The sequence below is a fragment of the Gallus gallus genome, chromosome 1 (genome assembly GCF_016699485.2).
Source record: "Gallus gallus isolate bGalGal1 chromosome 1, bGalGal1.mat.broiler.GRCg7b, whole genome shotgun sequence".
Lineage (NCBI taxonomy): Eukaryota > Metazoa > Chordata > Aves > Galliformes > Phasianidae > Gallus > Gallus gallus.
The window spans coordinates 172,487,902-172,515,852 of NC_052532.1; the positions used below are offsets into that span (position 1 = coordinate 172,487,902).

General features: G+C 40.2%; 1 protein-coding gene across 9 annotated transcripts; it reads left to right on the forward strand.

Annotated features, from left to right (window-relative positions):
* Positions 1–11,627: 11,627 nt before the first annotated feature.
* Positions 11,628–27,924, forward strand: SPG20 (spastic paraplegia 20 (Troyer syndrome)). 9 transcript variants are annotated; one of them, XM_040703617.2, is made up of 10 exons: positions 11,836–14,956; positions 16,908–17,747; positions 18,796–18,993; positions 19,967–20,071; positions 21,735–21,864; positions 22,663–22,857; positions 23,367–23,525; positions 23,605–23,695; positions 24,651–24,709; positions 25,968–26,142. In XM_040703617.2, exons 1-9 carry the CDS (start codon positions 14,903–14,905, stop codon positions 24,697–24,699), a joined length of 1,821 nt encoding a protein of 606 aa, XP_040559551.2. In that variant the 5' UTR covers positions 11,836–14,902; the 3' UTR covers positions 24,700–24,709; positions 25,968–26,142. The 9 variants fall into 9 exon arrangements, with proteins under 9 accessions (XP_417098.2, XP_015133926.2, XP_040559551.2 ...); XM_417098.8 differs by lacking the exons at positions 11,836–14,956; positions 24,651–24,709 and adding an exon at positions 11,628–11,746 and having other exon boundaries at positions 25,968–27,924; XM_015278440.4 differs by lacking the exons at positions 11,836–14,956; positions 24,651–24,709 and adding an exon at positions 11,628–11,695 and having other exon boundaries at positions 25,968–27,924.
* The last annotated feature ends 27 nt before the right edge of the window (positions 27,925–27,951 follow it).

Here is a 27,951-nt window from a genome sequence, read left to right on the forward strand (position 1 = left end):
AAATCCATGGTGACTTTGGAGACGGAATGGGATTGGAGGACTTGGTGCACGAGGCCTAAAACCACAAGGGAATATTAAAGACAGGGCAAATGTTAACAGTACTGAAAAATGCTGTTCTGCCAAAAGAACAAAAGCTGAGGTCGAAGGTTCTAATACAAGAAGTCAAGAGATGGTGGAAGGTGATGTAAGCTCACTTATCCTATGTGTTTCAAATTAGACTAAGCAAAGAACTAGAGGCTGTCTCACCTCAGATATACATAATCCAGTTAATACAGAATTCAGTTCAGTAGGACTTAACTCAAATTTAGGCTGAATTTGGAATGTTAATTTCAGTCCAAAATCATTTTTTTACACTCACTGTTCTCACACCTGTCAGTTAAAAATATCTACAGGCACAATTTCATTTTATAATGCTTCAGATAAAACAAGAAAACTGCATAAACCACTTAACTACCCACCCTTGAAACTTAGAGAATGACACTCTGCTCTTGAACATCTGTATTTTTACTCAGTTGGCTTTTGAAAATGTTCATTAAATGTATGCAGTAGACATGAACAAGTTCCACTTGAGTAAATATGTATTCGATATGCATTGAACAAAAAATGTTTTACATGCAAAAACAAGTTGGAGAGAATTTATGTCTTCAAATATATGTTTTATTTAAATTATAACTGAGTAATCATTTGAATGCTCCAAGGTGGAACATGGCATATTGTGAGGAAAGCTAATTCAGCTTTCACTGCTACAGCTGACCTTATGTGGAGATGTCATTTTCCTGGATGATGTAAACCACCATTTTACAAATGCTTGTCCTTCATTTTGCACAGAAGTGTACCTTTCTCACTACACCTTAGTTTTGCAGACCCTCTGTTCTCAGTGAAGAATGTTGTCCCAGCCCCATTGCCTGTGTAAGCTTACAAAGAAAGGAATCTACTACACACAACAGAAATAGCTTAGAGAGAGCATATGAGATCGTTAGGGTGTTGGCCAGCAAGCTTGTTTTAAGAAATTCCTGCACTCCCCACCCCACTCATTCCCACTTCAGTGCTGCAGCTGATCAACCCATCAGATGTACAGATGTGACTGTGATGGTAACCTAGCATACACTGCTTGAGTAGTGCTAAAAACCCATCAGATCAAAGGAACAGTTCTTCACTGGTTGTTCTGTTGGTAGTTTTTTAAACAAGGATGGTTTGTCTGTTAGGTTACAACCACTCTGTACTCCACTAGTATGCAGACAGCACAACTCCCTAAGCTTTCAAAGAGTGAAATAAGTATTAGTTCATGTGACTTGCAAGAAGGGGAGTGAAAGGGTATTTTTATCCTACAAGTACAGATTTCAAACACAATTAATTCCCTAATAGCACATCTGAGAACTATGCACATAAAAACCTATGCTGACTTGTCAACAGGCTCCCCCTGATCAGGTGGCCTGTAGTAGACAATTACAGAAAACTTACAACTTACAGAAATAAAGAAAGTTCAGAAAGCTCTTAGTCTATTGATTAGCAAGCAATGCAATCAGAATTGGGCTGTAAGAGTAGAATTATTGAAAATAAGTTTAATGGTGCATTTTTGTTAATAAAATCCTTCTTTAGAACTCAATATTATCATTTCAAATAGATATGTCCATAGTATCACAGAATCATAGAATCACAGAATGGCTTGGGTTGGAAGGGACCCCAAGGATAATCAAGTTCCAATCATCTTGCAACAGGCAGGGCCACCAACTTCCTGATCTGGTACTACACCAAGTTGCCCAGGGCCTCATCCAACCTGATCTTTAACACCTCCAGGTGTTGAATACCTCTTGAATACCTCCAATATAAACTCCAGTGTTATGCAGAAATACTAAAAATATGTTTAAAGAAGGCATCCAGCATACCAGTGGCACAGAGCTCCACTTGAGCTAACTTACTATTTTAAGAAGCAAACTGAACTAGGTCTGATACCCAAAAAAAAGCCTGAATATAAGTATGAATATCTCTATATGCTACTGTGTGCAGTGTAGACAGGCCCTGAGCATCACCTGGTTTTCAGTACAGTACTATTTGATTTCAAGCTGACATCTCTGCATACCACATAGTTAGCCTGCTTTGCTTTCTGCAGTTTAGTCTACGTGCTGGAGATAAGGAAGTACAAAGAGCAGCAAAGAAGGTTTTATCAATGGTGCCCCCAAGGACACTGAAACTGAAATTCATAAATAATTGAACTATGATAGCAGTGATAAACTCAGCCCTGTTTTAATGCTGAGGCCACAGCAACAGCTTAGCAGAAAAGACAGCGTGTCTACAGGTTTGAATGTGGCTCTGAACAGTTCCATAGTTTCCTAGGACTACTCATCTGTATTCCCTGCTGCCTTTAGTCTCCACACAGAAGGCAAGTCCTTCCAGTAGGTGAGTTTCCCCTTTGTTCTCTATGTCTACGCAGCCCTTAGCAGACAAAGGTCACAGGTGGGGGGATTTTAGGAAATACCATCTCACTAGTAAATGAATATATAATTTTACATACGCTTAGAGAGAATTTGTAAGCAGTTAGCAGTGAAATCAGTCAAAATGTTGATGTGATCGACTGCCTACAAGACTGAAAGTAAAGAATTTGTGACTCTGCCCATGCATCAGTCAACACTCTCAAGACTAAATAATTCAAGAATGCATCTAATCTAGCTCCTAGTGTATCTTCTGTGGGAATAGAAGAGTATACTCAGAGTAACCCAGAGGACTCAGCTTCCAAGATGCTCCCTCAAATGACTTAAATGATCCAGAGATGTCACTGGTCATTTAGACAGCATCTTACATCCAACAGTAAATATCCCATAAAGCTGCATAGCACAGATGACTGTCTCTCTCTTGACAGAGAGGCATAGTCCAGCACAACTCCATATGCACAAACTCAGCAGCACAAACAGTACATCTCCTTCATCTGAGCTACTTAGTTCCTGCCATAGCTCATCAGATGTACAACCAAAGCCACTACCTTTATTCACCCCACACAAATCCCACTCCCACTGCACCAAAAAAAAAAAAAAAAAAAAAAAAGTCCACTTTTTCCAAAGTGATGGTTTCAATATGGAAAGATCCCATATAAGAGCTGCAGTTGGCACCTGGTTCACACCAATAGAAAGTCAACTGGGGAAAGCAGCACAGCTGTTGACCTGCCCTTCCTTACCCCTTTTAGATGAATACACAGCCCTGCATCACCTCTTATGCCAGACGAGTCATGCTTGCTCTATCTTTTGTACATCGAGTAGATATGATATATATATATATAAAATATTAAAAAGTCTGACTAAGGTGGAACTTACTAATATACAAAACATTTCCCATGCTGTATAAAATTCACAGCCCAAACCTGCTTTGTATCCTTCTTACTCGTACCCATACTTCCCCATCTCACTTCTCTGTGCTTTTTTGCCTCACAGCTCCTTGCAATTCTGATCTTCGGCTGAGTCCAGGCAAACCCTTTTTCTTATAAAACATTAGGCATCCAAAGTTGCACATAATTGCAATGCAGTCTTGTTTGTAAACGAGCCTTTGGGATATTGGACAGGCCACAGAAAGCCGACAGGACCACATGGAGCCAGCCTACAGCAAAAAGCTCGCAATGCAAGATTGTCCCAGACATTCCCTGTCCCAGACCTTCCCAAGCTCACCTGCACATGGGCTGACATTAGGACAGGAAAGCTTGGGTCACTGTGCTCAGTAGCCTGGACTGGCCAAATAAACATCTGCAGAGAGGAAGGAGAAAAATGTGATGATGATCTGAAAGGCGTCCTTGTGAAGGACTTTGTTACTGTTCATAAATACGTTGTTGAAGAAATGTTTTGTTACATTTCTGAAAGGAATAAAATTTCTGTATCACCAAAACAAGCTCATGGTTGCATTTCATGATACCACCATTAATGTACATTTCCCTCTAGCACAGTTGGAAGAAACTTCTTGTGATTTGAAGCTGAATCTCTTTCCCTATTCGCTGTGTTTACAGATCAGCCTGTTATCATAGAGAAGTTCAATAGCATGTGCATTTTACATTCAATTACATTTGTACATTTACATTCAATTGCTTTTTAATCAAATGAATGAGGTTTGGGAGGTTTTCTACTGAAAAGAAAAGCATAAAAGACAATAATTCAATATAAGAACCAAGGCCTGATGAATCAATGGCAAAGATTCTATTTTTCCCATAAATATTGCCTCAAATTTGAAGGAAAATATATGTATGTACGTATATATAAATCAAAATAAAGTAAAAACATTCTTATATAGTTTCATAGTTTCATAGAATGGCCTGGGTTGAAAAGGACCACAATGATCACCGAGTTTCAACCCCCCTGCTATGTGCAGGGTCACCAACCACCAGACCAGGCTGCCCAGAGCCACATCCAGCCTGGCCTTGAATGCCTCCAGGGATGGGGCATCCACAGCCTCCTTGGGCAACCTGTTCCAGTGCATCATCACCCTCTGGGTGAAAAACTCTTTCCTAATATCCAACCTAAACCTCCCCTGTCTCAGTTTAAAACCATTCCGTATGTATATACATATACATATACATATACATATACATATACATATACATATACATATGCGAATGCTTTTACTTTATTTTGATTTATTGAAATATCTTCTTTACAAAATCCTCAGATTAAAAGAACCACATATAATATCAACCTGTCTTGAAAATTGTACATATATTATCAGATAAAAAAGAAAAAAAAAGAGTGAAGTAGTGCATTTCATACTCATTATCACTACAGCCAAATTAAGCACCACTGATTTGCACACCTAAACCTGGTGGTCAGACTTTCATATCTATAAGGTGTTCAGGCACTTATGCAGCACGTTTCAAAACAGGAGCACGTCATTTAATTGTTACAGAGCAATAGGTTTTCCAGAGCATCTTTGAAAGAAGATTGCTTTTCTCAAAGCAGTGTGAATGCTGCCATCTAGCGATTCAATAACAGTATATCCTTAGCCCGGCCCTGTTAAACGTCGCTCCTGTGGTTTTGTTTGGAACGGTTTGGAATAGGGATAAAAAAATCCAGTTGCAGTTCTGTTAATTGAAAAAGATACAGGCAACATTAACTGTTCGGATAACAATATAAAATTATAAAATTCTATTTTGACAGCAAACTGAAAAGAAGAACAAGTCAAAGCTTCAAATTGTTGCACCAGAAGGTGAACAAGCTATTCATAGGATTGTAGAATCATAGAATGGTTTGGGTTGGAAGGGACCCTTAAGATCATGTAGTTCCAAACCCCTGCTATAGGCAGGGTCACCTCCCTCTAGAACAGGTTGCTCACAGCCCCATCCAGCCTGGCCTTGAATGCTTCCTGGGAGGGGGCATTCACAGCCTCCCTGGGCAACCTGTTCCGGTGTCTCACCACCCTCACAGTAAAGAATTTCTTCCTAATATCTAGTCTAAATCTATCCCTCATGAATGACTTATTTTACAAACGTGAGATCTTATTTTTCAAAGCTATATACATGACGTTAGTTGAATGGGGCAACTAATATAAATAATTTTAAATCTACAGATTAGTAAATTGCACTTCAGATCCTCCTTCCAGCCTGAGATTAATCTACAAAGGATCAAGGTTTCTACAGAACATTTTGTCCAACAAATATTTTTATTATTACTCCATGAAATGTTTGGAAACTGTTTACATAGAGTGTCAACTGAACACTCAGCTTTCAAGCTGTCCTGCTTGAGTTCTGCCTTTGGCTGAATAGAGGCACTTTTGGATGCCTATCACTGCATACTCAAGATGTTGACCCAGCAAGCGCCCTACCCAATACCTCTTTGGGTAACCAAAAGTTGGAGACACATACTCAGGACCTGCTCAGTGAGAGAGTGGGCCATGGATGGCTGAGCACAAAGACTTGGAACTAGTAGAGTTGATTTGCACAGCACATTTCCACGTGCCATATAGAGCATAATACACAGAGTAGTGCAACACCGGATTGTTGTTTGAGATCACTCAAGGGATATCTAGATTCATTCTGGCTGAGCTCCTGCACATTGATTTGAGGAGTTCATTTGTATTTCAAAACAAATTGAGTCTTGTGATTCCGTCAACTTTCCTCCCTAGGGTGAGGAAAGCTGGTTTCATTACATGGCATATGTCACCTAGTTAAACAATCAATCTCACTCCTTAGTATGAAGGTAAGTATGAGCAAAGCTGTCCACTTCCCACCTGAGGAAGAAAAAGCCTACATAAACTAGCATACACACAGTGGGACTCCGACTAGAAGCAAAATCTACCCAAAGACAGACAAATCTTAAATATAAAAGCCAGGAAATCTACATAAGCAGATATCTCATAACTAGTGTTTCCTACATCCTTACCAAACTTAATACACAAAATGACATATACTCCTGCACAGGACTACTTCATAATATTGTCTGGTCTGAAAACATCAAAAAAAACCCACATTTTGCAACTTACGGAATAACAGCCCTCAGATCCTTAAATCAAGCAACAGCAGACTTGCCTCACTTTCCAATTATGAAGGGTTAAGACAACATGAGGCACAGACAGAACTGCCACACGCAGGGCTCCAGACTGCTTCACTGAAATCATTAGGAAAGCAGATGTTCCCCCATGTCTTCTGTAACAAAATCCTGATGACAGTTGTTCTGACATGTAGTATATCACAAGGCCCTAATTCTGCCAATATTTTTGGAAAAGCATACTTTGAAGTGTACTGCTTTTGTACACACACAGACACACGCACACACAGAGCTGACTGAAAGTTACAGCTTCCTGTTAAAAGATGAAGGGACTACATGCCATAAAATGACTAAGTCGATTTATCACAGATGCTGAACCACTCGGCCATTAAGAAGCCACAGCAAAAGCAACGCTTCCTATCACTAGAGCTGTACTTATTTTTCAGTTCTACACATCACTGCTTGATGGTGGTGCGAGCTACAAAAAGCTAGAAGACAAACAAGCAGTTATCTTTCAGGTTGCCAGAAAAATTCATTTATGGCCATGTGAAAACAGCATGTGGACATCTGTTTCTCCTAAATATCAAGAGCAGTAAGAAAATGTTTTATTATGAGGACGATGTGAGATAGGCTGCTTCCTAATTCTGCATTTTTAATTTTCTGTGTGGCCTCTCACTCTAAAATCAAACAATCGAACAATTGGATGCATTGCTTCATCCTGAATTACTTAATCATTGCATAAAATTGCACGCCCAGACTTGCAAAGTGTAAAGCAAATTTCCTTCTTTTATTTTATGTTATTCCATGTCAACAGCATATTTTGCACCTTTGGTGTGGGGAAGAAAAAAAAGAAAGGAAATACATTTCAGCTACTTTCTGCAGTCTGACAGTATGTCACATCATTCTTCTGATTCTGGAAAACATAGAGCTGCTATCTCACAAAGCTACTACAAGTGCTACACAGGGGCATGATAGAATAATACATTAGCATTTTAATTCATTTTTCCTCTGAACAAACAGCATATCAGTATTGTCAGCAACGTGTGAGTAACCAGAGTACCATGTTGTCATCTGCCACAGCAGGCTCAAGTTTAGCTATACGCTACCCAAGAGAAAAGCTTTGTTTCTGCTAGTCTTTAGAGAGCCAGACATTTTCCTAGTAAGTATTCTTTTCTGACCAATTGTTGCCAACTTACTTTTTTACTGCTGAATTAAGAAACTGAACTGTCAGTCAAACTGAAGCTCGTCTGTCCTTTATCTGCCTGGTTCTAACACACCTGTCTCCATTGCAGCAGACCCTGCTGCAGCACAGCCTCCAAGGGCACTGTGACAGCTCTCCAGAAAGCCTAAGCTTGACTTGAGGACCATGCTTGCAGCATTCTGAAGGCAAGAAACATTAAATCTGGGGTCACCTAACATGAGCTAGGTTTAATGCGCTTACTCTGCGGGTACCCTCATTCTACACAAGAATATTGCAGATTTAGGCAGATAACATTTCACAATTGCACACTTGCTCACAGGGAAGGGCAATGAAAATTCATGCTTGATATGGCTGGCAAACAGCCAAATGAAATTTGCAGCTGATATCTGTATCTCTATAATGTTTTTTTTTCCAAAAGGGTTGGGCCTCTTCCCTTCCTGGGCCATACTGATAACAGCCAGGTTAATCCAGTGCCCTCTGGGCCGTGTGGAGTTTCAGATGAGCTCTCCTTGGGAGCCAGTTGCCCTTTCCAGATGTTTCACGCTCATCTGCTGTCTGGGTTGCAATGTGTATTACCTCAAGCCTATCAACATTGTGCACTCACACTGAGGATGATTCTTGCACCTTAACAAACTGCTAGTTCACTCTGAGGTCAGTAGCTGCATCATTTTCAAGACTGTAACATTACCTTTGGCTGACAGCTGTTATTGCCATTTCTTCACTTTGCTGGAGGACAAATTGTGTACTAATAACTTAGGGTTTGAAGGCAGGAAATAAGCTAATGAACATGGGTAAGGTTTTCTACTTTTCTACCACGTCTTTTTTTAACTATTATAAGCCATACAATGATTAAACAGCTTTAGTGTGTTTCCATCTGTGTTCTGGGGGCTACTGACTACAAGCACTTTGTCTGCACAGCATGATTCCCATCAGATGTTTAACCAGGTCTCCGTCATATTGGCACTTGGTGTAAGGCAATGAAGTTGATTTGTAAACCAGCAAGTGGTTTTGGAGAATCCTCGCATGTTCTATTCACAGCCTCACAACCCCCACGTTTGCTGACTTTCACAGGTTGTTTTGGCATCCCACAATGACTTTACTGTTTGAATGAGCTTTTAAATAACTTGGACATAATTACTCACTCATATGCATAGACACACAAGCATACGTGTTGCCTAGCTCACGTAAAACATTTATGTATTATTAAAGCATTAAAAAGTGAGATTTGGGGAAACTGATTTTTGTGAAATTGCATACAAAAATTAAGCAAGCACACTGTGGTTGTTATGTTTAAAATCACTGAAGATACAGCTCGCCACAAATCAACTTACCATCTGCAAATGAGGATGAAGACTGTCACCAGAATAAAGACACCGTCAAATTTTCACAGATTCAGGTCAGGCAGAAGCAGCTTATTTCTACAGCAACAGGTGAGGTTCAGCCCTCTATCTATGCAAATGCAAGTGCTTACATCCACTTCCTGCAGCTACAATTCGCTTTGTGGTAAGTGTCTGATATGGCAGAGCAGCATCTGCACAGATGGAGACTTTGTCACAGTGGATGTGCCTACGTGTTTCTGATAACTGAGAACATGCAGCCAGGTGGCCTTGATGTGCATCTGCACTGTTCATCCCCCTCTCACTGATGATGATGCTGTGTTCTTGACCAATTTTTGGCCTAACAAGGGCAGCTCCCACAAGACAAGCTATTTCTATATGAGGGGAGGGGCAGGTGTGGGCCAGGGCCAGGTTCTGCACCATAGGGTGCATGGAACAGGCTGCCCAGGGCAAGGCAGTGGGCATGGCCCTGAGCTGCCAGCTTTCAAGAAGCATTTGGACACTGCTCTCAGATATAGGGCTTGAATTTGGAGTGGAATGTGGAGCCAGGGGTTGAACACAACAATCCTTGTGGATCTCTTCTAATTCGAGATATTCTACAATCCTGTGATTCTATAAAAGAGACTATGCCTGTTTCTAGAAAATGCTGAACTAGTGAAAATGCTGAGTTCTCTCTACTGACTGAGATAAATGCTAAATAATATTTTTTCTCTTTAGGAGGAACCCTTTCAAGTGATCTATATAAACTGCTTGCAGCTTATGCTCTTACAGGTATTAAAAAAACCAAGCTCTTACAACTTATTGAGGCTGACCTGTGTTTCAGCAGTCTTTCAACTGATTTATTTATTTCCATTTTCTGAGTAAACCAGGTATTAAAGAAATAACCACACAGAAGTAGGAGAATTCTGAGATGAAGAATTATACATTGATCTTACACTTCCCTAGAAATCCACTCATGGCTACTACTTTGATACTTTTTTTTCTGTTTAGAGGTGAGACCAGTTGTCATTTCACTGAATCACGGAAAAAAGATCAGGCTTGAAGGGATCTCTAAAGGTCATCTAATCTGACCCTCTGCTCAAAGTGCAGCCAGTGCTGAAGCTACGTCAGGTTGCTCAGGGTCTTGTCCAGCTGAGCTGCCAACACCACAGGGCTGGAGGACACACAGCCTGCCTGGGCAAACTGCCAGTGTGAACATTTGCACGATTAAGAAAAAGAGCCTATACTGACTTGTAGCATTGCTTGAATAAAAAACCTCAGTGTCACTTGGAATCATAGAACAGAGTCATGGAATCATTAAGGTTTGAAACGACCTCTAAGATCATCAGGTCCAACTGCTGAGTCATTACTACCATGCCCACTAAGCCTTGTCCTTCAGTGCCACATCTACCCTTTTCACAGAATTCCTGGATCATTTTTGCACTGGAAATTACAATGTGACACGTTTCTAGAGACAACCCAGACCTAAAATGAAGCTGAGACATAAACTCATCATCCAAGACTGGGGTGCTGATCCCCAGCTGGATGGGGCTGCCACCTACTAAACACGTACTTCAGCACAAACCTCATATGTTTTGTGTCCTGAGTGTGCCAAAGGTTGACTCACACTCAGCATGGCCAGTTAAAAGTAGGCACAGCCTTCTGACAGCAGCTTACAGTCCCAAAGCACTGCTGGAAGCACGAGCACAGGGAGAACCTTGCACTAGTGCATACATGGAATCATAGAACTGTAGGGGTTGAAAGGGAGCTCTTGAGTCCAACTCCCTGCTAGCAAGTTCCCTCACAGTAGGTTGAGCAGGAAAGCATCCAGAAGGGTCTTGAATATCTCCAGAGAAGGAGACTCCACAGCCTCTCTGGGCAGCCTGTTCCAGTGCTCTGTCACACTAAAAGTAAAGAAGTTCTTTGTCACGTTCAGATATAACTTCTTGTGTTCCAACTTCTGCCCATTGTCCTTTGTCCTGTTGCTGCATGCCACTGAAAAGAGCCCAGCCCCACGCACTTGGCTCCTGCACTTTAGATATTTATAAACAGTGATGAAAACCCCCCTCAGCTGTCTCTTCTCCAGGCTCAAAAGACTCAGATTACTCAGCCTTCCTCATACAGGAGATGCTCCAGGCCCCTCATCATCTTTGTGGCCCTCCACTGGACTGGCTCCAGGAGACCCCTGTCTTTCTTGAACTGAGGAGCCCCGAACTGGACACAGCACTCCAGATGTGGCCTTACAAGGGCAGAGCAGAGCGGAGGATCACCTCCCTCGACCTGTAGGCCACGCTGTTTGTGATGCACGTTCGGATCTCCTTGGCCTTCTTGGCCGCAAGGGCACATTGCTGGCTCATTGCCAATCTGCTGCCCACCAGGAGGGCACTCGCGCTAGGCTCAACTAGGCCTGAAATCATCGGTGTGGAAGTCCATCTGCGCAGGACTTTTAATATGACGGTCAGTGACGCATAAATAACGAGCTGTCGGCTTACATTGAGAAACAAGAGCCGCAGTTTCACTGAGATTTTTTGATGTCGTGGAGATGCAGCGAGCACACGACAGTGGCTCCGCGCAGGTGACAGGGACTGCCCAGGCGGGGCCTGTATGCGGCGGGGCACGGACGCGGGGCACAGCCCGGGCAAGGCCCCGCCCCGAGCCGAGGGCGGGGCGACCGCTGCCGCCTGTCTGCAGGCCGCGGTGGGGTTCGCCGGTTGTAACCTGCCTCGGTGAGCGCGACCGTCGGAGGGGTTTGGCTGTCGCCGGTCCGGCGGGCTGTGGTGAGGAGGCTCGTTCGGCTGGGAGCGGCGGGAGGGCGGCCGTGGGACGGCGGGGCTGTGGCACGGGGCGGGCCGAGGGCGGTCGTGGTGGTGCCGCGGGCTGAGCCGTGCTGGGAGCCTGGAGGGGCGCAGCCGGTGCCGCTCGGAGGGAGCGACGGGGTCGGATCGTTCTGGGTTAAAGTGTCGCTGTGAAGCAATTATCCTGTAAATGGCTCGGTACGGAAGTGAGGGGTTGTTTAGCAAAATTCCCTGCTCTGTGTGTTCTGCCCGCTTTGAGAGGTTCCGGTCGGGTTAGGCTTGGGTTATTTCTATCTGCTGGTGAGACATCTGTTGGTGATGGCGGGGAGCTGGTAGGCCTGCTCGTAATTAAAAGAGTTAAATAGCAGTCTTGCGTAACTTGTTGGAATCGTTTCCCTTTCCCGGAGAGCACGAGATAGGGACGGTGCCTTTGTACGCGGTCCGGTGCTGGCAGCACAGCTGTGTGACAGGACCGCCCCCTGCCCCGCCGTGTGCTCGCTTTTCCGTTCCAGAATTGTGCTGGCTTGGCGCTTGAGAGCTGACAGCTCTGCCCTGGCACCCTGCGATGGAAGCTCAGGCCACGCACGGCGTCGGGGAGAAAGTTGGTTTATGAGGAGAAAATAGGCTTGAGACGGTGGTGCTGAGAGGAGGGCTCTGAGGTGTGCGGGATGGCGGGTGTGGGCGCTGCCAGCATGCAGAGATGTGTGCTGGAATGTCGGTCGGAGTTCTCTGAAGTTCTCAGTCATTATAAGAGAGTAGGAATTACCGTGTCAGGTCAGATCACTGGCTTTCATATTATCCAGCCCTAAGTGCTTAAATATCAGCTGTAGGCCACCGCTTAATGAAAAATTTAAGCACTACTCTAAAGAAGCTAATTTAAATAAGCTAAAAGGAAAAATACAAGGTGAAGACGATCAGGTAGTACCTGCTATATTAATTTGAATCCTTTATAACAGTTGTGTTGGATCAGTATGTTCTCAAAAATCTCAAAAGTTACTGATACCTTAATTGCTTTTTATAGATTAAGGCTCAAATAATCCTGTCTGCATTGTAGTTCTCCTTCACCGTCTTCATCTTTGAGATCAGTGGCTGACAGAGAAACAGCTGACATATGGGAAGATCTCTGGATTGAGGGGTTGGTTTTGTTCTCCCATAGCCCCACCTACAAGTTTCAAATACAGGGAGCTGGAAAGCATGTTCTACCTCTGTCAATCAGGATATTTAATCCCCTTAATAAGCATTAGGCGTCATGTTTACCTTTTCACAGTTAGACCCACAACCAAACTGGATTTTTAAACTTCTTTTTTTTTAATGAAGAGGAGTTTGCTGCATTAGAGGAAGGATGGTCAGCCAGATAGCTGAGGTGTTAGCTTACGATATCTAATGGAACCCACATTGCCCCACTGCCCTTTAGCCTCCCTTGGCCAAGTCGCTTGGCACCAGAGAGCACATCTCTAATGATGTGTGGAAAAGGGCTGAGGAATGAGTCATGGGCTGGTTTGATCTGTGATTATCTGCAGTGCCCGTTAGCTCTTTTCTTAGCTCTCTTTTGGACCAGCTTTCTCAAAGACAAGTTCCTGAGTCTTACTGAGCACTAAGAAAACATCTGGCCCACTGTGTACATCCAGCCACCGGATCAAAGGTTCAGTTCTGGAGCTCTTGTATTTAGCAATATGCAGTTGGCCATTTGTTCTAGCTTTAAAACATAGGAAATAACAATGTACAGAAATAGATTACAACGTACCGGGCACTTAAATACTGTATTAAAATCATACACTGAAAAAGGTAATGACGACAGATATTCCTTGCATATGATCAAGAAACTACTGAAATGCTCGATTTCAGGGAATGTTTCCTCTTGTGTTCTAAGGGAGCGACCCAGCTGGCTTATTTACTTCAGTATGCCCACCATTACTTTGTATTAATTTCAATTCATTCTTATTTATTAATTTATTAAATTCACTCCTTCGGGCTGACTTTTAGTTATCCTGTGTTAAAATCAACTCTGAATTCCTTCCTCTGTTTCTAAGCACATTGTCACACAAATGAATAGTTTGGCACTGGCTGCTGTACACACAGCACAAATTTGGGATGTTTCAAACAATCAGAGACGAGTTAACAATGCTCCCACTCTTCTGAGTTGCTAAGCCTGTTTTTGTATCTCTGTCACACATGGCCATGCAGTGCTGCCTTGTATGCACTGGTCCTGCTGACATCTCAGTTTCCTGACACGTCTTTTATTTTGGGTTAATAAAGATGGAGCTTTAGTGAGAACAGTGCTGTTGACAGTGCAGTGAGCACATGGAGTGGTACATTGCTATTGCTCACTCTTAAGCAGAAATGCAGCTATTACTTTTGGATTTTACTTGATTTCTCTTCTTGTTTTACACTAACAATTGTTAGGAAAAGTAATTATTTAACATCTGGACAGTATCTTTGCCTTAGCTGCCCCCCCAACAAAAACAAATCAAAACACATGGAGCAAAGCAGGCAATGGTGCTGCAGTTTTTGTTCACACAGGCAAGTAGTTACTGCCCTAAGCAGGGACTTCATACAGGATTAAATGCACAGGCACTATTTTAGACATTTATCAAAATGCTCAATGTTGCTCATAAAGAAGTAAACTGTGATGTGGGTTAAACTCTGACCTTCTTTCTCGCTCTTTTAAGCCTTTTCTGTTTTAGAAGCTTTAAATAATTTTTAGATCAGAGTTCTTCACTGTTAAGCTGTTTTTCGTCTTTATACCCTGCTTAAAAGAAAAATGGATTTTCAGTAAATGCAGGTGTTGATTCAAGATGATGTGGTTTAGGAGTCCCTAGGTGTTTTTTGCTGGAAAATTACTTGACATGCATATCTTTAATTACTCCATATCCTTGGTTAATGTCCATAATTTCTTATTATGAGGAAACTTAGTGCACTTTCCATGAGTGATGCAGGGACAAAAGAATGGTTCTCCTAGGCCGTAAAATCTTCACCATGGTGTATTATCTTTCATATGAGGATAAAGCTGTGTCTGCCACGATGTCCGCTCTTTCAGGTTACTCTCTTTCTAGTTGCTTGCTGTTGTGTTGGTCGGGAGCATGCTCATAGCTTCTAACGTTTATGCTTAGTGGTTACTAACTGCATAGTTTTTTTCTTATGCCAGTGTTGTTCTTCAGCCTAAATCAAAGATACCAAACCTATTGGCAGCAGGTCAGTCAGCCAAAGAATCTCTTCCAGCCTTGAATTCATTTTTCTGCTGTGGGATGGGGAATGGGCAGCAGGGCTGGTGACTTGAGGGGCTCGTGACCTGTTCCACCAGGGCTGCCTTCTCCAGCTGTCCCTCTCGTGTTCCTAACCACATGTCTGCTGCTGGGCTGAAATGCTTGCAGCTTGTCTTTTGCATGCAGTAGGATTGTGTCACATCATGCAGGAACAGGTGTGGTACAGACTACGTGACGCTTCTGTCATCTGACTGCGGATGCATCACTCACACAAATGCCATCTGCTTTTTGATAATAAAGAGTGTGGGAGTAGAGCACAGCATTCAGTCTTTGCCTCTAAAATGTTCTTCGCTTCTGAAGTTAGTCTGTTTTTATTGGAGAAGAAAGATATTTATTTCTTTTGCTTTACTGCAGTGGCATAAACCAAGAGGAGCTGATGTTTCAGGGTTTTAATGAAAGTCTGGATTTCCATACTTCATTTCTTCCTTCCTGACTTACTTTATTTATTTCATCCAGTCTATTTATAGAGGCTAATCCAACCTCTTTGCTTTTGTTTTATTGCCTTGATGAGCCAAACTTATTTCCCTGGAGAGAGGTAATTGGTGCATCAGAAGTTTCAGTAACCTTCATTCCTCTTTCTGTTCTGGTACAGCTTTATTAAATGTGGGTCAGCACTGTGTGGGGAGTCTCACCTGTGCTTGTACAGTGGTATTCATGTTATAGTGTGTAACTGAAATATTCTTATTTTTACCCTACTGATTTTTTACTTGCCTGTTTCATGGCCATGCTTTTTGTAGCTTGCAGTCATTGTGGCTGACAGGCATCTCTAGATTTTTCTCCATTCTTCTACCCGGCTTACAGCAGAGAACTGTTTTGTTTTGTTTTTTCCCCGAAGATATACTCTCTTAAAATAATAAGTATTGAATAATAAAATATTAGTGGACTGTTGACAAGCGATATCCTTTCTTTTGTTGCTGCCCATGATTGCTACTCTATTATAGCACCATAACCTACACAGAACTGACAATGGCTTTCAGTGCTATCAGCAAAAAATTTCAGTGGAGTTTCTTTTTACTTTGTGTGCTGAAAATGCTATCTTAGTCCAAGAACAATTTGTATGTGCTGCATTCAGCCAAGTTCAGTTAAAACAATGGATTTACACGTTTTGAAGTTCAAATGAACCCACTGGATTATTTCCTGCTCTTTGATTGTTCAGGTATTCCTTAAGCAGCCTAATGTGTGCACTCCAAAATAAAAATAGAACCTATAGCCTTTTGTGTATTCAGGATTTTGTCACCTGGGGAGCAAGGAAGGGCAAACATCAGTCTTCTTTCTCCCATTGTAAACACTGTGAAGGAAACAAATAATTCCCTGTTTTCATGTTGTAAATCAAAGCTTTAACTTCCCAATTCTGTTGGAGTGTTGCTGTTAGTTGGAAAAGATTTATCATAATTTGTTTAAATCTACTGAGTGCTTTCCCTTAAATCATTTAAATAAAAATGTACGGAGTTTGCAAGTTCAGCCTTTGTTTAAGTAGACAAACTGTTAACTGAGTTTTTTAATGTCATAGGGATTTTTGGGGAGGAAAACATTGAAAGTAAGGGTAGATTTATTTATTTTACTCCACTGTTTGGTGCTGATCTTAATTTTTTTTTTTTAAGATGGAATGCTCAATGTCAGAAATGTCTGTGTTCTGATGCTTCTTAAGAAATAAATGTCTGGTGTAATTAGAGGTGATGGTTACTGAGTTAAATTCTTTGCTGACTCGGTGTCATACATTCTAAGGGTTAATAGGAGATAACTGAAACATCAGAATTTGTACCAAGCATCTAGATAGCTTTCTTGTAATACACACAGTATGATCACCTTTAGAGAGGTTACTTCATTATAATGTAAACTTTGGCTTAATCTATGAATACTCTTACCGATTTGTATTCCAGTGTGCAGCAATGGAACAACTGCGGGATCCAGTTGTGCAAGAACATGCAAATATTAAAGCTATTAATGAGGAGTACACAAAAGCCTTTATTTTTATCAATAAAGGACTACAAGCAGATGAACTGGGTCAGAAGGGAGAGGCAAGGAATTACTACAAGCAAGGACTTGACCACTTGCTCCAAGGACTTAGCATTCCATCACAGGATCCTGCATGTGTGGGACCCCAATGGGAGTCTGCCAGGCAAATGCAGCAGAAGATGAAGGAGACCCTCCAAAATGTGCGCACTCGACTTGATATTCTAGAACAAAACACTCCACCTGTAGGAGCAAGCCCTGCTGCAATGGATGCCCCTGCTGGAGTGTCCAAGTTGTACCCACCCATTCCTTCCACAGAAAAGCCAGAAAGGCCCCCCCCACCTAATGCTCTGTTTGTACCAAGTCAGCCACCTGCAGCAGATGGAAGTTTTGCAGCTGCAAGCCAGGGGCAGCTTCCATCTATGAGCCCATCATCTGCAAAACCTCTGTGTCTGCCAAACGAAGCACCTCCTGCCTATACTCCTCAAGCTACCAATGGCCATTTTACTGTGTCTTATGGCACAGACTCAGGGGAGTTTTCTTCTGTCAGTGAGGACTACTACAGAAAGTGTACTCAGCCACCTCCCCTTCAAAACCTGGGAGTGGATGCAGATGAGCTGATCTTGATTCCCCAAGGTGTACAGATATTCTTTGTGACTCCTGATGGGCAGGTCAGTGCTCCTTCATATCCTGGATATCTCCGCATTGTGAAGTTCTTGGATACAGAGAGTGAGATGGCCCAGAATCGTCCACCTGCATTTCTTCAGGTAACAGGAAAATAATTGTCTTTAATTCCATATGTATGTCAAAGCTCTAAAAAACAAACTTCTTACGTTCTTGCTTTTCTAAGTCTTTGTGATGATATGAGGGATTTAGTAGCCACTGGAAAAGATGATTTTCTGCAAATAAACAATTTTATGGCTTTTCTGAAAAGATGTCCTCAGTGTCTTCCCACTGTTGTTACGCTTCCCTACTGTTGTGACAAATTCCATTTTCTAAAGGAATTGGTTAACATTTATTTTCCATTTCATAAAACCAAATTCCCTTTCCTCACATTGAGAAGAAATGTTGATTCATATGTTGTAACATTTAAACTTTCAGTATAAAATAGATTTATGTGGTACCCAATTAGTCGCAACCAGAGATAAGGTTTTGTGGTCAGATTAGAGAATCTTAATGAAGAACTTCAGAGCCTGTGTTAATCCAGGTTGTGAACCACAAATGAAAAAGATGCGTTATTTGGACGTTGTTTTTTAGTGCTTACTTCTTGTGGGCACATTCTGTAATGCACGTTGTATTTCTGATTTAGTTTCCTCCTTGGGGTCTCCTTGATGGAGATCTCTTTGATGGAACTGTCTCAACAATGAAGGAGAAACTTTGGCAAACAAAAAAAACCTATTCCTGTTTTTGGTTCCACTGGTTAGGAATCTTTAGCAGGCCAATGACAGCCATACATCCTCTTTATCCAATCATGTAGACCTGTCCTGAGATCTACAGAAAGTAAGAGACACTGTGAGTCCTGATTTATTTGGCGGTGCACTTCATCTTCTTCTGCAACTAGGCCTCAAGACTAGGCTTCAGTTAGGAGGCTACCAGCCTGAATCAGTATTTTCTCTGTCAGAACTAATCAAGACTGTTATCTCCACAGCCATGAAGGTTTTTGAGTTGATTATGGTTTGGTTTTGTATTTTTTTTCCTAGATATCTAAGGCTTTTTTTCTTACTAAACTGTATGGAAAATGCTAATCAGAGCATTCTGTCTATCTTTTCTTTTTAAAAAGATTCTTTAATTCCTTCATATGCATATCTTTTCCAGGTTTGTGACTGGTTGTATCCTCTGATGTGCAACCAGTCTCCTGTTCTGTGCTGCAACACAGGAGTCTACATGTTCCCTGACATGATGTCCCAGATACCGGGATCCTATGTGGGAGTAGTGCTGTCTTCAGAACTTCCAGCAGCTGACAGAGAGCTCTTTGAGGATCTGTTAAAGCAGATGTCTGACCTTCGACTCCAGGTAAATTCCCCAACTGCCTTTTCTAAACCAACAATGAAAGGTGGAAGTGGTAATGTATCTGCCAGTTTATATTTAGCGTGTGTCTTATTGGCAAGCTCACCAGTGCGAAATATATAAAGTAGCCAAGATTTAAGGGTACCTAGTAATGAAACTGTAGGCTCTGTGAGATAAGGGCATTGAAATTTTAAAATAATACATTATAAGCACAGAGAAGAATTGGAAATCACTCTGGATATTTTCACTCTTTTTCCTAAAGCAAAACATAGGCCCCAAAAGAAAACTTTCAGGAGGAAGTGGGATTTTTTTTCCTGTGGGTATACATGCACACAGTCTATGTAGTTTGGATGACAGCATTCAGGGAGTATTGTTCACAAATGCAATTACAACTCAAAAATGTTAAGCAGCTTCAGAGACAACCTATGAAAATATTAAGTACCTCAAAAATCTGCCTTCAAATGGGATCTCAAAATAGATTTGTATGATACCTCAATGCAGTAAGATTTTAACAGAGACAATAGAAAAAAACCACATAATCTAAGAAAGATGCAATAAGATGCAGTGACTGGAAACAAAGTGGAGAATGTTACTGTAAGAGCTCTGGAGCACCATGTCAGGAAAAATGGTAATCAATAATCACTCAGTAGTTCATAGCAAGATAATACCTGTTTGTGAAAGATACCATCTTATTGAATCACCAAGACTTGAATGCAGATGATGAAGAACCAGTCTGCAGCATGCCATGTGGGTGGAATTCTGTTAGAAATCCTGTTGAGTTCAGCAGGGAATCGTAGTGGCACAGGAGGCCACTGCTTTTTACTTAAAAGGCAGAAGTACTACAGAACTGTGTGATGTTTCAATGCAGGACTTACTGGATAAATTTGTAGTCTTTCCTGCATAGAAGTAGTTCGAATTGGATTTCAATCTAGTCCCTTTATTATCCTAATTGTTAATATTCCCTGATATGATATCACAGGTGCCAGGATCCTATGAGAGAGTAGGGTTACCATCAGAGCTCCCAGCAACAGAGAGAGCGCATTTTGAAGATAAATTAAAACAGCTGTCTGGCCACAAAGTCCAGGTAAATTCCAGGACAGTGATTCTAAAATTTTATAGTAACGAAAGAAAAGTCATCACTTATGTACACCTTAAAACTGCTGAGATTCCAGACCTGTTTGACCACAGCAATGTATCCTCCCATGGTGTGTCCTGTGGTTTTATTTGTTTGTTTGTATATTACTTGTTAAGAGCAGGTTCAATTGCTGCTGACTACCCTGCTTTGCAAATCAGTAGCAGATTTCTGGATTTTTAATAACTATACCTTCCTTTTGGCAAATTATTTCAAAGCCTAATCTGCTGACTATTTTATGTATGTTTTACATAGTAGTCACAAGGATCTAACTAGTAACTTATGTTTAATGTGACTGTAGCATAGTCTTCTTAGACAAACCATTTCTGCACCTTAGCAAAGCCTGTAGAAGAGTCTTTTTATTTTTTTTCCACATGGGGACCCAGACTGCAGCAAAACAATTATACCTGGAGCATACTTTGGACTTTGGTTTTGGTTTGTTTTGACAGGTTTAAGCATTTTCTTTAGTTACAGATATGGATTAGGGTTATTTTTCCTGCCCTGCATTGAAAGTGTTTTGATCATCTGCTAAGGGCTTTCTTGAAAATGAGGATTTTACACTGTGACCAAGCAGTAATTGATGATATCCTGCAAGTCAGTGCTACTTCGTTGATCTTGTGGGTAGCAACCTACTGAGACTTAACCTAGTCTTTTCTGTTAGTGTTCTTGTTTGTTTTTTACTGTAACAGTCATCTTTGTGCCTCAGTGTTACCTCCTGCTAACACTTCAGCTGAATCTAAGAATTCCATGTAATATGAAATACTACTCCATATTGTGTATTCTACTCTGTTGATAGGTTTCACCTATGAATGTTCTCATATAGGCTCTTCCAAACAAAAATATTGTCTTTCTATCCCTCACTAATAAGCGTTGTTTTCAATCTCTGAAGTGTTTACTGTTCTTTTATTTCTATTTTTTTTTTACATTGCAAAAGTACTAAAAATAGAATCATAACTAAAACCTAAATCCATTACGGTTTTTTTTCTGCCTTTTCTAGTGAAAGTTCAATTATACATTGTCTGTGAACTGTGTGATGTTACACTTTTTAGAAACACTAAGCAGACTGTGGTGGTGATTGCTACGTTTGAATGATTAGTGTCTACTCAAGAAACTCTACAGCTTGACATGAAATTGCACAGAACCTATCTGCCCAACTCTAAATGTGGAGCAGTTATCATGCACAGCTTGGCATGTTCCTCGGCTGTGCCAGTCTGCAAAAGCATCAACAGCACAGGGAATGAATAATGTCCATTATTTTTGGATTTGAGAGGAAAGGATGAGCTGCAAACAACAACAGCTGCATTCTTTTTGTGCAGCTGGATTCTCTGAGCAAAGACTGCAGTTCCCATAGTGAATAACAGCAGTGTTGACTTCTCTTTGAGGAGATAAGAATGATAAATGGATAAGTCCTTTATCACTAGTTAACTTGTGCTGTAGGTTATGCCTACTTAGTTGACCATATGGCCTTACTGGCAAGCAAATCTTCTTGTAACTGTATGAAGAAAGTGTACAGTGAGCAAAAGTAATTGAATTTGGAGGAATACACAGGACTGGCTTTTTTTTGATAATGGATATCTTGGAAGTGGATTTTCAGATATTTATTTTCACTTGTTAGCCTCCAGAAGCGTCCAGTGATGCGATTAATTTGCCTCAGACTGTACATATCCAACCACATCCTGAAGAAGAGGAAAATCAGAAAGAGTTGCCAGAATGGAGTGAGAAAGTTGCCCGTGGAATCTTGTCAGGTACAACTGTAATAAGAGGATTACATTAAATATAAACCTCTGCAAGTCAAACAATATTTTCATCTAAATGTGTGCTAGTAGAAGCTGAGTAGTCAGAAATGATTGTTCACTAGCTCCATTTCTAATAACATGAGGGATACTTTGGCGTGCTTTATGAAAACAGCACAGAGTTTGAATCCCCTGCCAACATTCGTGCTCACTGCAAATGAGTTAGACTCCTAATTTGACTACGTAAATTGGCCGTTGTCCCATGTGGCTTAAACCATTGTGATACCACAATTCTACTCTTGTTTAAGCAGCTATATTAAAGGAAATACCTGTTGGTGTTTCTGCTGTTAAACTTTTTTTTTCCTCTGAGAAGCTTCGGAATATACAAGTGAGCAAAAGATTGGAGTAAATACGAATCTGCTAGAAAGGCAGAGAGGTTAGGTTGTATGTTTTCAGAACGTTAACAGCATTGCTGGGACCTGGATATTTAAAAAACAAACAAACAAACAAACAAAAAAGCCAACTGAAGAAAACCACCTCGAGCAAATGAGTTTCTGTATTAAGCTGACATTTGGACAAAGAATGGCCATACACTAGACTTAAATAAAATGAACTGCAAAAATGTAGGTGGTGTAGGAGCAGAATTCATTGCAGGAATTCATGCTGGCACAGTCAAGAAAGAATATAATTGCAGAATGCAATTGGGGATGTTTCTAAGATTGGTGTTGGAGAAACAGAGGAGGAAAAGCTGTAGGAATTCTAGTCTCTAAAACTCCATGTGTTTTAAGAAAAATGATTTTTGCCCTGTAGGTGCATCTTGGGTAAGCTGGGGCCTCGTAAAAGGAGCAGAATTTACTGGGAAAGCTATTCACAAAGGAGCTTCTAAACTGCGAGAACACATTCAGCCAGAAGAAAAACCTCTGGAAGTCAACCCAACTGTAGCAAAGGGCCTTCATGTAGCGAAACAGGCTACTGGAGGAGCTGTGAAAGTCAGCCAGTTCTTAGGTAAGATGTTCCATCTCATAGCATATTGCGTTTTTGCCTTAGCTGCTTTATTTAGCCAGGGAATTTGAGGAAGGATTGATTTGATAAAATTCAGAGATTGGATGATACCTAACTACTTTGAAGAGCTGGAATGATTCTAAGTGGGCTCCAGAAGATGAGAAAGGAAAGAAAGCTATTTTGTTCTCCATTTACAAGTTGGGGATAACTAAGCAATGGAAGCACTTTTTTGAAATCAGAGTGTGTGACAAGTACCTATTTATTTTCTAGTGCCTCCAGATCAGCCCTACTTGATTCTTAGGGAATTGAGCTGAGCAGAATCTGAAAACAAGTTTTGCTTCTATATCAGTTCAGTTACTTAAGCATGGATTCAAGTTTCTCTTCAGAATAAGCATATTTAAATAGAAGTAACGTTCAAAACTTCAGCGAAGCATACTTTTGATTTAGGAGTAAAGACTTAAAGATATTCTGTGTTCTAACTATGTAATCTCCATACAATTCTCTTATGTCAGTTGAGGGAGTATGTTCAATAGCAAGCTGTGTTGGAAAGGAGCTGGCTCCTCATGTGAAGAAGCATGGCAGCAAATTAGTTCCAGAATCCCTTAAGAAAGACAAAGATGGCAAATCTGCTCTTGATGGTGCCCTGGTGGTAGCAGCAAGTGGAGTTCAAGGTAACAAAAATTCCTTCTGCTTTTTTTAATTGCATACTTTTCAGTGCTGTGAACTCAATTAAGCTCTTCATTTTTACAGGGTTTTCAACAGTGTGGCAAGGTTTAGAAAGTGCAGCTAAGTGCATTGCTAAAAGTGTTTCAACTGAGACTGTAAAAACTGTGAAACACAAGTAAGTTATGCTTTTTGATGGGTTTCATCTTCTACAGCATATTGTCATTGTGAATGAATACTAGCAAAAAAAGCTGATGAGAGTGAAGGAAAGCTACTAAAATACCCTAATTATACAGCATATGATAAGCTGCTAAGTGCACAGTAATGAGCATCTCCTGTGAGTAAAAATACGAAATGAATGATTCCTTCTGGTTAAATATATATATTCTCTTCTAGAACTATTACAGATTCTGGCAGTGTTAAGAAATAATGTTCAGATTTGTATCGTTGTTCCACAATGTGTCATTATGGAATACAAGAAGCAGCCATTTTAAACATCTCAAATGTGATCCTGAGTTTCTATAAAATTAGCTGGACCTCAAAAAATGAAAGAACTTCAACTATCAGCAGGTTATATTGGAACAAGGAGGTACAGAAGGAGAAGTATGTAAGGAAGTCTAAGGCATAAATGGGAACAGTAAAATGAAACCACGTAGACTGGACTTGCAAAATATATGTGTTAGAAAAGGGTAATGTGATTTGTGTTACTAAGATGATGCAAAGAACTAAGCTGATAAGTGTTTGTACTGAAAGATACTTTGGATAATCAGGGAAGACGCTGAAATACCTGCAACATGTATGAAATGCACCCCTCCAAAAAGATGTGCAGTAGGTATAGTTGAATATGAAGGGTAAGCAAAAGCATGTAGGTTGAGTGGTGACAGCAATAAGGATAGCAAATGAGATGCTAAAAAGGATTGCTCAAAGTGCATCCAGGCTACAAGCAGAAGGTAAACAGCAGGAGACAGTACTGGGTCAGTTGGCAATTGGGGTTCTGTTCTGATGCATTTTAAATAGGTTAGATGGCAAGCTAACAGTGGTGCTTTCTCCCTAATATTTGTTTTCAGTAGAAATGCCAGGAGGTATTTTATTGGTGCTTTTTCACCTAAATTCACACTAATGTTTTCTTTTAGATATAAAAATAGGAAATACGGAGATGAGCAGGCAACAACCACTAAGTGAAAGACAAAAAGTAATTACAAGTTATTACAATACAACTTAAAATATTTGATAATTGAGGATTTTCTCTATGTTTAGACTATCCTATTACATAACTGTATTAAAATTCTACATATCTCTCGTGTACTGGTTTTTGTGTCAATGAGAGAAAGACATAATTCCATTCTGAGTACATTGATGAACTAGCTAAATTCCCCTTAATGGAATCAAAGCTAAAGGAGCATTATTGTAGTCTCTCTTAAGTCAACAAAAAACTCAGCTGGAATTTAGCTGCATTGCCTTTGCTGATGAAAGAGATGCTTATAATATGAGTATGATAATCAGAACCGGGGGAGAACACAGTTTCAGAAGTGACAGCCCTGCAAAAGTACCTGGCTACTGATCTGCTGGGTTTTTGCAGTGGTGTGAACATCTGCAGTGTATGCATCTCCTCAGCTTTTTTCTCTTTTTCTTTTGTACAAGCAATGCAATTCAAACAGGCAAAGGTAAAAATCAATTATCAAATATTTAAGAAATTACTTGTGTTGGATAACCTATAGTCTTAACAAAGTAAAACCCCCTACTTTAGTGGTATTACAGAAAAATGGCTTATGATATTCCTGAAGTGAAAATAACTATTAAAAAAAAATCAAACTGACAAATAGTGCTCCTTTGCTGTGACATTAATTCTGGGATCTGCAAATCAGACAGTGGTGATTCAAGGATGTCACTTGTATCAGAGAATTAAAAACAGGAGCAAAACAAAAATGCTGATTCTTTTAATTGTTTAACCCACCATTATAACATGGCTGCTGTTCTGATAACATGACAGATTTTTTTGGATCCTCTGGTATTTTCTGCTTCCCTTTGGCCTTATTTTGAGGTCCTCTGAGAATCTGGTCATAAAAAGCAGAAGGAAAAGTAACCCCACGAACTGCTGAGATTCTAATGTTGCAAGAAATAATTCCCTTTGGCCTGGATTGTCTGCTTACAGTGCTATCTCAGGAAATGTCTGGCTGCTAGGGAAAAACTGGAGTTTTTTAGATAGAAGGACAAAAGCACAGTGGTGTCTTTAAAGAAAAATCTATATGCTGAAAGAGCAGCCTTTACTCAAATTATTCAGTAATTTCTCATTTCAATCCTTAGCCATTTGCCTGTCTGCTTGTTCTTTGTATGTATTTAATTCTTTTTAACTTTGTATTCTTTGTATGTATTTAATTCTTGCTTTCAGAATAATGGTGAAGAGAGGAATACTAAGTATACATTTACAAATCTGTTGTCTTTCTTAAAAGGTATGGAGATGATGCTGGCCGTGCTACTGACAACGCTATGAGCTCTGCAATCAATGTTGGTGTTACAGCATTCAACATTGACCATATTGGTATCAAAGCTGTTGTAAAGAAAACTGCAAAGGAAACTGGCCATGCTGTATTAGATGAATACAAAGTACTGGATAAAGAGAAAAAGGATAAAAAATGAGAACAATGAAGTATTTCTCAAAGCCTTATATTCAAGATGAAACTTCATATTTAGAAGTAACCACACTGCTAACCTGTGATTTCATGCAAATCATACTGTGCCCTTCAAGCAACTGTTACTTAATTTGCCATGGGAAAATACAGAATGGGCATTCTTAGAAGGAAAAATGAAAGTATCCTTAACTCCTCATTCTTTATTGATGCAGGGTATGAGTTTTCAGTTAATCAATTTGCCTCTGTAAGCACTTTCTCAAAATATCATAAGGAATAAGAGATTAACACAGGAATATATTATTATTATAGATGCTTTTGTAATACACTATATTTGTAAAGAAGGTGGTGATACTGAACAAATAGGATTCCTAATTCTGATAGAAATAGGGTTACTAGTTCTTCTTTTTTTTTTTTAAACTATCCTTAAGTTAATTTCACTAAAGCAAACTTTCGTATTTAATATGGACTTAATTTAAGTGTTGTGTCTCATTCTTTCCTTTGTAGAGAATTTCTCTTCTCAGCTACTAAGCAGCTAGTCTAAAATTTCATTTTTGAAGAAATGGAAGATGAGCCTCAGGTAACTAGATAGTCATTTCCTTTAAAGCTTTTTTTTTTCCCTCAGCATATGAGCAAACCAAAGATTTTAAGTATTTATTCTAATAACTCTAGCATTTACAGCTCTAGAAAAATGTATTTTCCAGGAGAGTCCATAAGGAATATATAAAGATTCTATGAAATTGAGATTTTTATATAGAGACAATGTCTGTTTTTTGCATAAATGAAAATATTTTTCTTTAAAAACATTCTACTGAGAACACTGGAAACTTCTATGCATTCTGTACTTCTCACCAGTCCAGAAAGATTCAGAGTACCTGATGGAAGGCATTAGGTATTTGTTTCAGCAGGCCGTTCTAACTGTCAGCATCTTTATTCTACTGAATTCCTAGTTGCACAGGGGACATCTCTAAAGTGTATAACAAGCATTTCTACTTAGGAGATGTGTGTGGAATAGAACAATACTTTTATGTAGCTTTCTCATTTTGTTCCTCGTGTAACTTATTCCTATTTCAAATGTAGAACTCTTGAGATGCTTTTGTACTGCTCCTTATTTAACAGTTCATTATTGAGTTTTAAAGCTGCTATACATTCTAATCTTGGCTGGACCTGCTGGACCTGGCTGAACACTGAATTTACGACTTGTCTCCATTTTAAGTAATTGGAGAAAATAACTATATGTGGAGAGATTTATTGATGACTGGCTGACTGAGAAAAGCCATGCAGACACTGTGCAGCTGGTTAAGCAACCTTGTTACATGCAAGGTCAGGTATGAGAACTAGGAACAAAACAGGATGCCGATGGAGAAAGCCGGCAACAGTGTTTTGAGAAGTCTGTAAGAGAGTGTTTGCTGAGAGATAACCACAAAGCACAAAGATAGGCGTAGTTGACTCTGACTAGCGAGCCAATCCTGAGTTCTATTTAGTAATATGTATGAGCTTATTATCCACACTATAAATGTACACGCAGCTGAAACAATAAACGAGATTTGCTGATCATCTACTATGGTCGTCGCATTTCTCCCGCTGATTTCCTACAACTATAAATGGTTGTCAGCAAGTTATCACAGTTATAAAAAACATCTGTTAGAATTGTAATAAGTGCACATTTTGTGGTAGGAATTATAGGTGTGCACTTGGGGTGAAAACCATGTGAAACAAGGGAACTAATCACTTGAAGTGTAACTTTGATTTATGAAAATAAAAAATAAAATTGGTCAAATGGTGCTTGGCCTTCTTATGATATGAA